Below are 11,045 nucleotides of genomic sequence, written 5' to 3'. Positions count from 1 at the left end.
CCTGTGTCACACAGCCACAGCCCACAATACATATTTATCTGTCACCTCCCAGTGGACATTTACTTTAAAAATAAAGGTATCCTAGAATCACAGAATTGTTTGTGTTGGAATGGACCTTAAAGAACATCTAGTTCCGACCTCCCTGCCATAGGCAGGGACACCTTCCACTAGACCAGATTGCTCAAAGCCTCATCCAGCCTGACCTTGAACACTTCCAGGGGTTTAGTATCCACAGCTTCTCTGGGCAACCTGTTCCAGTGCCTCACCGCCCTCATCCGTGTTTTTTTGTAGGGTAGGTTCCTCATTAATTCTCTACACTTAAGGCAGATGCCCTTGACCAAAAGTTGCTCACTCTCATGTTTATGTTGTGATTTGGTACCCGGTGGGTGGTGGCAGGGGGTGTTTTACACCCAAGGTGTGGCTCTGTCTGGTGCAGAAGGCCCAGGAGCTGCCAGGCAGTAGAGGTGCCTTTGCTGTGGCTGTCCTGCAGCCATGTGCTGTGGCCAGGCTCAGGTGGCTGCGGATGGTTCAGGCGATGTGTTGTGTTTTAGATTTGAGTAATAAGGGTTTCGTTTCCATTTCACTAACTTGTTGAATTTACGAGCCTTGTTTCTTAAGTCTCCTGGTACTTCAGTGGATCAAAAGAGCCACAATCTACTCACCCTCCCATCTGGGTTGTGGCATGACCATCTGTCACCATTACAGCCCAAAGAGTGACTCTACAACATTTAACTCACTATCCAATCAATGGCATCCGTGACTTTATTCTCCCTTGACCATGGAATTTTGCTCTCCAGATGAAGAAAAGAGAGCACAGACTACTGCATGGGAAACGCAATTTAAATTACAGATATAATATCTTCAGGCTTTGGACATGTACAGTTTAGCAATTATTTTTTAATTTAGGAACCTTAATAAGCAAAGTAATATTTTGCTTTCGAAAAGTTAAGAAGAGAGAAGAAAATAAGAAAATCTGTTGTTTTATATTTTACTTGTATTTCTCTGTCACTAATTCTCCCTAACTGTTATCTATTAAAAATAAAAAAAGGAATAGAAAGAATCATTATCTTTTCGCATGTTTCTTTAGAAGGGAGAAAAACTACAATCTGTAGAATACTTCAAATTGGATATAAATAAGGGGAAAATACATGGGGTTCTCTACTATTGTTACTTGTACACTTACTCAAATGCTGTAATTTTGTCGTTTTGTCTCTGGTCCTGAATGGGCTGAGAAAGGGAGATCAAAGAAGCCCACTTCCTCTGATGCATGTTTTTAGAAACATTCAAGAATTCACCAAACTCAGTCTTCAGACAGGAGAGGCTGGTCGACTAAACTGTCCTGTACTATTGTCTTCTGAAAGTGGAAATAGTCTGTGGAATCTATTATATCTTAGCCTATTAAGTACCATATGGGATATTTTTATATATTATGTATATTTTATGTATATTTATATATACACACACATATATTTAGACATATCTGGAGACATATATTATGTAAGCATACACATAATATTCTATTCTATATTTTTTTGTTTTAGTAACTTGCCTGTATGTGTACATATATTTAGTAAAGTACTGTTATTTTGTTGATATGACTAACCCTTTTTGTACCTCCTTTAGTGATTGCCACATGAGTTCCTCAAGGATAATGGACTCTAAGATGAGAGAGGCTGAAGGAGATGGAGAGGACAATTCAGGTAGAATTTCTTCCTTCCCCAGTGAATGAAAAGTGCTGTGACTTCTTGAGCTTCTATGCCTTTGCTCTATCATAGAAGTGAATTTGTTCATTTAGAGAACACATTCTGCCTTTCTCTTCACCTGTTTCCAAAAGCTGTTACATGTTTTCAGTATTTTCAGAGGCTTGAAATAAGATTTTTGTAGCATCTTGTGAACAGGCTAACTTTTTTACCCAACAAGATCCAAGAGTAGGTGAAATGCTGACAGGGATGCCTCACAATGCTGTCATACCAGCTTAAACAAACCAGGCACAAGTTGTTGGAATTCTTGTGCAAAACACTGATTTAATTTTAAAGAGTTTCCTTCACAGAGCTTGCAACTGATCCTAATTTAGGTCTTCCCTTACTGAGCAGAGTAGAATTGCTTTTCAAGGTTAGCATTTGATTCCTAGATGAATACTTTGTGATCTATTGAATCTTGTAATTAGCATTCAAAATATTCTCGATGTATTATAAACCCAACATTTAAAAGGCATTAGCCTCCCGACACTGCGCGTTCACCTGTGTATGCCTTTTCTACACTTAAATTGGTTTTGGTAGCATTGCTCTTATCATTACTGCTTAGCTTGCTGAACAAAGGCAGTGGGTTTCCAAGTAATAATTTCTTTTTTGTATCCTAGGCAGTTAAGACCAAATTTTTCCTTCACAATTTAATTACCTCAAGAGGCAAGTAGAAACTCTATTAGGAATGATTCTACACCATTGGTTATTTCTTATGTCTCATAAACATTGCAATCCATTCTCCAAGATAACGGTAATTTCATGCTATCAGTATAGTCTTGAAAGGCATTAATGCAAGAGTGGACTGTGTTGCATTTTCCAGGAAAAAAATTCACTTATGCAAAAAATTATAAAGAAATGTTATTGTTCAAAAATTTTCACATGCTGCTGGTTGTATCTTCTTTATGTTTCTTCACTTAGGAAAGAAAAAGTCAAAGTTCAAGTCTTTCAAAAAGTTTTTTGGTAAAAAGAAAAGGAAAGAGACATCATCTTCTGTGAGCAGCAGTCTGAAGTTGTGCCAGTCAACAAGTGATGTCCCAGCCTCTCATGACGTGCGCGTTAGTTACGATTCTGAAGATGAACTTGAGTAAGTCTTTGGACTCTGTCTCGTAAACAAATACAAAATTGCTACAATGTTTGGAGATTAAAGACACCCCAAAATTGCCTCCTCCCCTTGTTCAGAATGCTGTATTTCCAAATAGTTGCTTTTCCTAGGAAAGTACAAATTAAAATGGCTGATGCAAGGCAAATCAGAAGGGAATTGGATGGGGTGTAGCAAGAAATTAGTAATGAAAAAAGCTTTCACTTAATCATAAATAAGCCTTGGGTTATAATTTCAAAAAAATGTCATTTACATCTTCAAAAATGAATTAGATACTCAGTTTATATTCTACCAGGATTGTCTTATGCCCCTAAAATGTAACTGCTAAGGATTGTTAGAGAAATGTAGCCATTTATGCCAGAGTTTGAAAGCAAGGAAGGACTAATGGGACGACTGCAACTGAAATCAGTAGGATCCAGAGGCTCTGAAGCCTTTTTTCCCTCTGTATACATGGGATTCATCTGACCAAAGGAAAAGTGTCTGCATTTGAGTTATAGAACAACAGATTCATAGAATGGTTTGAGTTGCAAGGGTCTTTAGACATCATCCAGTTCCAACCTCTCGCCATGGACAGGAATAGTTACTTACCAGCTGCCTTTTATAATCAGAGAGAAGACAGCATTGCTAACAAAGCTTGTATCATCCTTATGCATGAAATAGGCTCTGGAAGTGTCTGTATCTCCCCACTGAATGTAAACAGGAGCTTGGGATAACCAACCCCAATGTAAATAGCGTGATTTGGTGTCTGAAGTTAGACCACATGAGTCACATCCTGTGTATCTCTTTGCCTCTGAAAACCCTGTCTTCATCCAGACATTGCAAAAACATTACCCACTATGAAAGGTAACCATGAGAAACCCGGTCTAAACATTCAGACATGTCTCTGGATGGAGAGGTGGACTGAAGAGCCCCTTGGCTAACTAAAAAGCAATTCTTTGCATTGGTGGATGTTGTGCCTCTCAGAACAAGCCTCCTGGTCCTCAAGCAGGAGGTGCTGCTGTGCCCCGGAGTGGGAAAGGAAACCATCCCAGCCATTTAAAACGACATTATTCGATGTGGCCACCAGGCAGCGCCAAACAACCAAAAGAAATTATTAACTACTTTTTCTTTTTTTTCCTTTTTTTTCTTTGGTGGTTTGGTTTGGTTTGGTTTCATCTTTTTGCTTTCATGGCATTGGCAATAGCAAAGTTTGTTAGTCCAGCTTGAAGCCCTAGGAGTTCTGGGCTGGCAGCATCAGGTGGTGTGTAGTGTTGTTGTTTGACAACTTACTTACAAGACATGGGTGGTGAGATTTTCCTTCCCCGTGTATGGCTCAATAAGGGCATGTCTGAGTAGGTGCCATCTCTGGCTGTTTTGGCCGTATTCCTGTGCTGTAACTTGAAGGGTTGTTACATTATTGTTTCTTAATATCTAGATAGACAAAGACCAGGAAAGTATTTGAAAGGAAGGAAAATTAATTCGAACACACTTAATCTGAGGAGACATGTAGAGTACCTCCATTATGTGTCTGGGAGGGATGCATCTACTAGAAAGGGGAAATGAGGATGGAATGCTGGGGTAAATGTGCCCATGCAACGACACTGCCAGCGTGGCTGCTGCCCTTGTTAAATGTTGGTGCGTTGGGCACCACTGCAGCCCTGACTGGCACCTGCTCTGCAAATTGCTATAGATCTGTCTGACTTTGGATGCATTGCAGAGATCACATTTGCACTTCGATAAATTGTTCTTCTAATGTCGCTAATGCATTAAGCAGAAGTAGCAGGCCTTCCTTCCTTCTGCAGCAAGAATGTAAATCAACTCTTTCCTGCTATTGTTTTATCAAATATATTTATAGCAGCCTTTATGAGAAAAATACTACTGTCTGCCATGTTTGTTTATGTTTGTCCTCAATGTCCCTATGACAGTAGCTAGGATCCAGAAATACAGTTCTTTTTTCTTTTCTGCTCAATTAACTTGATAGTTACATGAACCTGAACAATTCTGTATTCTGCGCTCATTTGCCATTTCACAGCTCCCTGATTTAAAAAATTTTAAAAGGGTACTCTTAAAAAAAATTCTGTGTGCACATTTCTTGTCCCTGCTCAGTCAGGGTACAAACTAAGCTGAGGAAAATGAGCACAAGAAACTTCCTAGCAGCTAGCTCTCTGTCTGTGGGCCTTCTCTACCATTCCCATAAGGAAAGAAGATGCTCATATCCCACATGCACCATTTGCAAAAGAAGTTGCCTAACGCATCAGAAGCAGGAAACAGAATATGAGAGAAACTGCCCACAAAGCGTCTCCCACTTCCTCTAACTAGGCCACAAAGATTGTCCATGAAAAAATGTGTCTCACAGGCTCATAAGAGAAGATACGAGGGATCTTGATATAGAGAATAGCACCTTTTAAGGATATATGCAAATGATTCCATGTGAGGACTACATTGCCTGAAATGTTTTTGCTAATGATTTGTATGGCAGAGATATATTAAATGCTGTACCACATTTAGATAGTAAAAGGTATTTATTCTTCCGATGATTAGCAAGAACTCTCAGTACAGGCTTGTTTATGTGAACTCCCTTCATTTTGCACCTGGGCTTGCCTGTGGCACCCTGACACCACTCAGCTGCCGGCTTCCACTCAAGGGGCAGTAGCTTTTTCCATAAGATATAACTCATCCTCTGGGGTTAAACTGCCTTTAACCTTGATTCAGTTTGTTAACGTGTCAGATAACAGCATTTACAAATTTTTTTGTTGTTTTTAAAGGTGTTACTTAGATTAGCCTGAATGACTGTATTGTATTCATGGAGAAGTCTGCAATCTTGTTTGTGATGTATGCTGTGCATGCCTGTCTCCCATTCCACTCTCAATAGGCTACGTGAGTTAAGAGAAATGGCAAAAAAGTTTGCATGTTTTCACTCATTTGTTGTATTATTCTAGGACACACAAAGGCATTATGGGAAGCAGAGCTTTGTCACATGATAGCATTTTTATCCTTGAGACTGGGCAAGAGCCTGCAAGGCCAGTAAGAGTGTTTTCTCAAGAAAACGTTTCTGATCGAATTAGAGCTTTACAGGTAATTTACACAACATAATTTTTTTTTAAATGCAAGAAGTGGAATGCCTTTCCAGGCTTGATTTTTTTTTAATGTTATTTGTGGTTGAACATTTGATTAGTAAGTAATATCTGTCGGCAGCTTACATCAAATATTGCATTTGTTAATTAGACAGCACTATCCTGTCTTGGTTCTACGTAAATGATAGCTGGAAAATGGATAGTTTATTTGGCTCCCTAAGAGAATATGTAACTGCAGATGTCCTGTGCCCTGAATCATTCAATTGTGAAGTAAAAATAACGGTAACTCATTGACCTCAGCTTAAAAAATGTTGTGGGAAAAACTCCATCACTATCATAAGCTAATGTTTTTTATGCCATGCTGAAGCTGAAACTCCAGCCCACCATGAAATTGGGACCTCCACCTCCATTTGGACTTCATGCAAAGCGAACAGAGGATGCTGGGACCAGTTCTGAAGATGATGGATTACCCAGAAGCCCTCCAGAAATATCTTTGCTTCATGAAAGCCTAAACTCAGGCGTGAAAACGAGAGTGAGTAGTTCCAGTGTTGACAAAAATGAGTGTTTAATGACTTCTTTTACCTATATGTGGAAGGTAGAATAAAGTATTTGGTTTTATGTATCACTGTTTTACCTCTGAGCAATTCAGAAATGCCTTGCTCCAACTGGGAAAACACTCTCTCTCTATGTAAACAGCTACTTAGAGTCTGTGTCCTATTGAAATATAAGTATCACACCAGAAAATGCAGAACTAGGAAGAAGAGTATGTGTTTGTGTGCATGCATGGCAATGCTGTGTTTTTTATAGAGCCTACAAAGAGCTGCCAGGCATAAAAAAAAATACAGCTGAAAAATCTGTATTCCTCCTTGAGTGTGCTGATAAGAGAGCTCTCTAATGTTCTTCTAGGTTGTCATTGGAAAAAGAAACATAAAATAATCTGAATTGTTTTTTATGATAGTTTTGTTAGACATTATTTAATTCTTTATCTGCATGTCTGATGCTTTATGTTTGCAGTGTCCTTGCTAATCCTTAAGACTATAGAGAAAACCAACTTACATTGTCAGTACCTTTGTGCACTTTGTGTAGATGGTTTCTGCAATTATATCCACCTTGTTTGTCATCTTTTACTGAATCTCTTCCTCATTCCATCCCACAGTTCTCTGACTCTCACAAGCACCTTAGCTCTTTGAGTTTAGCTGGAACAGGCAGTGAAGAAGAAGAACAGGTAACTTCTGCCAAATGTATTAAGGGACAAGCAATGATCCATAACAGTTTTTAAAAGAAATAGAAAAAATACTATTTTGTTGCCTGTCTGCTGCAAAAAACAGCTTTGTATGCATGTAGTTGCCTGCCTGTCTGTTTGCTGTTTTAATGCCTGTCTGTCTAACTTAAAAACTATGATTATTTATCCACATAATTCTGATGCAAGGTAATCTCCCATTGATAATAATTAAGGTCTCTAGAAAAGCTCATATCCTTTAGCAAACTTTATAGACATGATTTAATCTCCAAGCACAACCAACCAGATTTAGACACTGAAGTAGTGCCCATTTTTTGAAAGACGGGAAATTGCAGTAAAGGCTGCTTGACTTATATGCATAGGATAAGGGAGAAAGCTTATTGAAGAGATGGGAACAAGCTCTAGATCCTCTGAAATCTGCCCAGATCCTGCTTTAAGTACAAAGTTACCTCACACTGACACAGAAAGTGTTTGCCTGATGATAGTGGCTGACACTGCTGCTTAGGAGTCTGAGTTCAGCCGTCAGTCGGATTCTGGCTGTGAATTTTGCTGAAGTGATGTTTTTCAGAGCTCAAGTATAGGCGCATGGATGGCTTTCTTCAATCAGCAGCCAGCCGTTCTGGCTGATTAAAGGGCTGTTTTGAAAAGCTCTGAAGAGTCCCTTTTAGCTGTCTGCAGCTGGAGTCGTGGTGGAAACAACACAGGGGGTAGAGGGAAGAGCATGTTCTAGAAATAGGAGGAGGAGTGGAGGGAAATTGCAGAAATGAAATAGAGAAACTAGTCCCGAGCTGACCATTTCTTGGTAATTATGCAAAATGTATTTCAGGACCAGCTGCAGCAGGGCTCAGCAAAGATTTCTGGCCTTACTTCTTAGATTCCACATGAAGCTGCTTGAAAAACTGCTTATATGCAGTGCAATATTAATATTTTTAAAATAAAAACAACAGAACACATGGAGAAAGTATTTCATGAAAGTTGTTATGGTCTTACTGTAATTGTGTCCAGTCCAGATGCATGTTTGCTAAAAGAGGATTTATGTCTCCCTGTTGTTCCATTAACATTACATTCTGACTCACTTGCTGACTCCTGAGTCGTGGAGCTGACTACACAGTTGCTTAGCTTTTTCCACATGCCCTATCATTTAGCTCAGAGTTCTCTTCATCCCATGCCAGTTTGAGAGTGCAGCCAGAATGCAGCTCCATCTGAAGGCTTTCTTCCCAAACCACAGGATCTACTACCTGGCATTTCGGAGAAATTAGCCCTGCTTCTAGAAATCAGAGGAGAGCAGTTAACAGGGCTGAGGAATTTTTCACAACACAGCCCTGAGGTTTTGGGCAGCAGTGACACCTTGCTGCATCTTGGCAGCCTTTTGGGATTGAAGAAAGGAATCACAACTCTCCTGTCTGGGCTTTGGGGATGGGGTTTCCTCATGGCCCCCCACCTTGTGCCACCCCGCATGACCAGTTGAAGGATGACTGAGCCATGATTTGGAGAAAGGGGTCTGCCAGCTCTTTCCTTCTCCAGTAGGCTTTGTCAAAGCCAGACTTCATGGGACAAACAACTTCTGCAGCCGGCTCAGAGCTAGCATTCACTAAGGCTGCTGAAATTTAAGTAACAAACCAGATTTTGGATTTTCCAGTGTAATGGCCAACTCTGCGCACTGCCAACAAGAAGACATGCAAAGTTTTCGAGGAAAAGCAGGAGCCAGAAGAAAGGCAGGCAAATAATGACGTGCCTTGAAAGAGAACATGTGCTGTGTCTTTATCATGGAGCTGAAATGTCAATGTATTCACTGTTAGGCACTAACGTATAATGCAGCCACCTATCGTTTGTTGTACATTAGTCATGTTTGACTACCAGACTGCCGATATTGTAGAGTTAAAATTAATGAGAGCATCCATTATTCAGCATGTCTGAGCTACCTTCTTTTTCTTAAGTAGAAAGTATGAGTAGAAGGTGTGGATCCAGCCTCTGCTAAAAGGAATGGGACTTTTCCCCTGGCCATTGAGCAAGCTGTAGCAGGCCCTCACTACACTACAGAGTATCTTTTGGCTGCAGTGCATATTGCAGTATTCTACTTGCAGAAAATACTGATGCCTTTTCCCTCTCAAAATAAAATTAACACCAACCTGCCCTCCCCTTCTCCCATTCAACCTCCTTAGTAAAATACCAATTCCAGAAAAAAAAAAGAAAGAATAAGAAAGACAAATTCCCACAGAAGAAAGCATGACAAAGGAGGAAATCTCCTCCCATGAAATGAATCAGAATTTCGAGCCTACAAAATGAGTGCTGTCATGAGTTGTCAAAGGTCATGTTAATGCTGTGACAGAGTTTGGAAATACCATTTTGCCTATTTGCAAAACTGAATCTGAGAGAAAGGAAGACCCCTTTTTAGAGCAATTTTTAATAAATTTTCCAGTGTCCTCTTTGCATCATCCCTGGAACTACGGTAGTTTTTGGTGAAGCTCACAGGCAAGCTGAATTCCAACTTCATGAAAGTACGACACCCTTGCAGCATTCAGGAGCTGTTTCTGGACGGGTTATTGACCTCTAGTAGGAATTCTCCATCACTTCCTTACCCAGAATAGTCTACTAATGAAACTTTACATTTCCAGTAAATGCAGACATAAATACATGAAGGGAAAACACAATTAATTGGCAATGTCACTAATTCTTAATTCTTTTGTCTTTAGGAAGGTATTGTAGAGTTGGAAGGGACCTGTTGACATATAAGAAGCTAAAGATGCTCAGCACAAAACAACTGTGGGTAGGAGCCTAGACAAAGATGCTGGAGGACAGACCCAGAAAGGAAAATGGCCCTTTAGGTTCTGTAACTGAGCACTCTTCATAAATCTGTCTTCTAAAACATTCTGGCCATGTATTTGTGTGCTTTAGATCATCCAGTTAGATGGGATTTGCTCCTTCCCACTGGACAGTATATCATAATATTGAAGCAGCTAAAAATGCAGAATTGCTAACACCAGTACATCACATGCAACATTAGGAAATGCAATGTATTTTAAAGAAATGTCAAAAAGAAAAAGAGGCAAACTTAAAATGGTATTAAACATGGCTACTTATTTGTAGAATTGTTATTTTTGTGTCTTTGTTTCTTTGTTTGATTCTCCGTTTGGGGATTTTTTTTTTTTTTCTTTTCAGATTACATTGGGTTCTTCTTCTAGATCTCACTCTACAGATGGTCAGCTGTTCACTAGACATGGAAGTACCAAAACTGGATCTCCCCGGACATCTGACAGTACCATCTCCCCTACAGCCAATTTTGACACTCCACCTGAGCTTTCTGCTTTCTTGGATAGTTCTGCTGCTAAACATAAGCTTTTAATAAAACCCCGGAACCAGAGATCCAGTAGAATGAGAAAATTTTCTCAGGTACATGTGAAAATAAACAGTGCCACTTTTGACACAGAGCCAGAAAGCTCTTACTGGACTTTGTACTTCAAACTCAGATATTATAAAGTCAGTTTGCAGCATGGATATTTCATTGGGTTTTAATAGCTGTTATCTGATGAGTATCTGAACTAGACACTAGGAACAGATTAAACATTATGAGTTTACCTGTTAGCTCTTGATGCAGTGGTTTATATAACAATTTCTTCTTGCATTCACTGTGCAATACAATTTAGTATCCTGTTTGTGATGCACAAGTTGGACTGACTGCTTCATTTCTTACTTAAAAGATTTTTTTTAAGTGTTATGATCAACTTGTGTACTTTTCCTAGTCTGGAATATCCTGTAAAATCTTGAGTCCTTGGGAGACTACTCATGGAGGAGCTGTTTTGACTTCCAAAATATAATTTGTCTTGTATTTTCAAAAAGTACAGAAAGAGCAAGTTTTGGCCTATTAATTGGAGCCAAATTCTGTACATTAGGACTGTTTTAAATTCAGACCT

General features: G+C 39.5%; 1 protein-coding gene across 6 annotated transcripts in view; it reads left to right on the top strand.

Moving 5' to 3' along the window:
- Window positions 1–11,045, top strand: part of KIAA1211L (KIAA1211 like) — a 44,530-nt gene that overhangs the window by 15,219 nt on the left and 18,266 nt on the right. For 5 of the 6 annotated variants that reach the window (XM_017737171.1, XM_008635804.2, XM_017737169.1 and 2 more), the window contains 6 exons: window positions 1,624–1,700; window positions 2,661–2,826; window positions 5,760–5,895; window positions 6,262–6,426; window positions 7,051–7,119; window positions 10,294–10,524. In XM_017737171.1, coding sequence (XP_017592660.1) covers window positions 1,634–1,700; window positions 2,661–2,826; window positions 5,760–5,895; window positions 6,262–6,426; window positions 7,051–7,119; window positions 10,294–10,524 — 834 coding nt within the window. In that variant the 5' untranslated portion in view covers window positions 1,624–1,633. The remainder of the gene's footprint in view (window positions 1–1,623; window positions 1,701–2,660; window positions 2,827–5,759; window positions 5,896–6,261; window positions 6,427–7,050; window positions 7,120–10,293; window positions 10,525–11,045) is intronic. The other variant, XM_017737172.1, reaches the window with a different exon arrangement.

The sequence above is a fragment of the Corvus brachyrhynchos genome, unplaced genomic scaffold (assembly GCF_000691975.1).
Source record: "Corvus brachyrhynchos isolate BGI_N302 unplaced genomic scaffold, ASM69197v1 scaffold83, whole genome shotgun sequence".
Classification (NCBI taxonomy): domain Eukaryota; kingdom Metazoa; phylum Chordata; class Aves; order Passeriformes; family Corvidae; genus Corvus; species Corvus brachyrhynchos.
The sequence above is the reverse complement of the archived record's forward strand: the minus strand, read 5'-3'. Positions and strand labels throughout refer to the sequence as shown.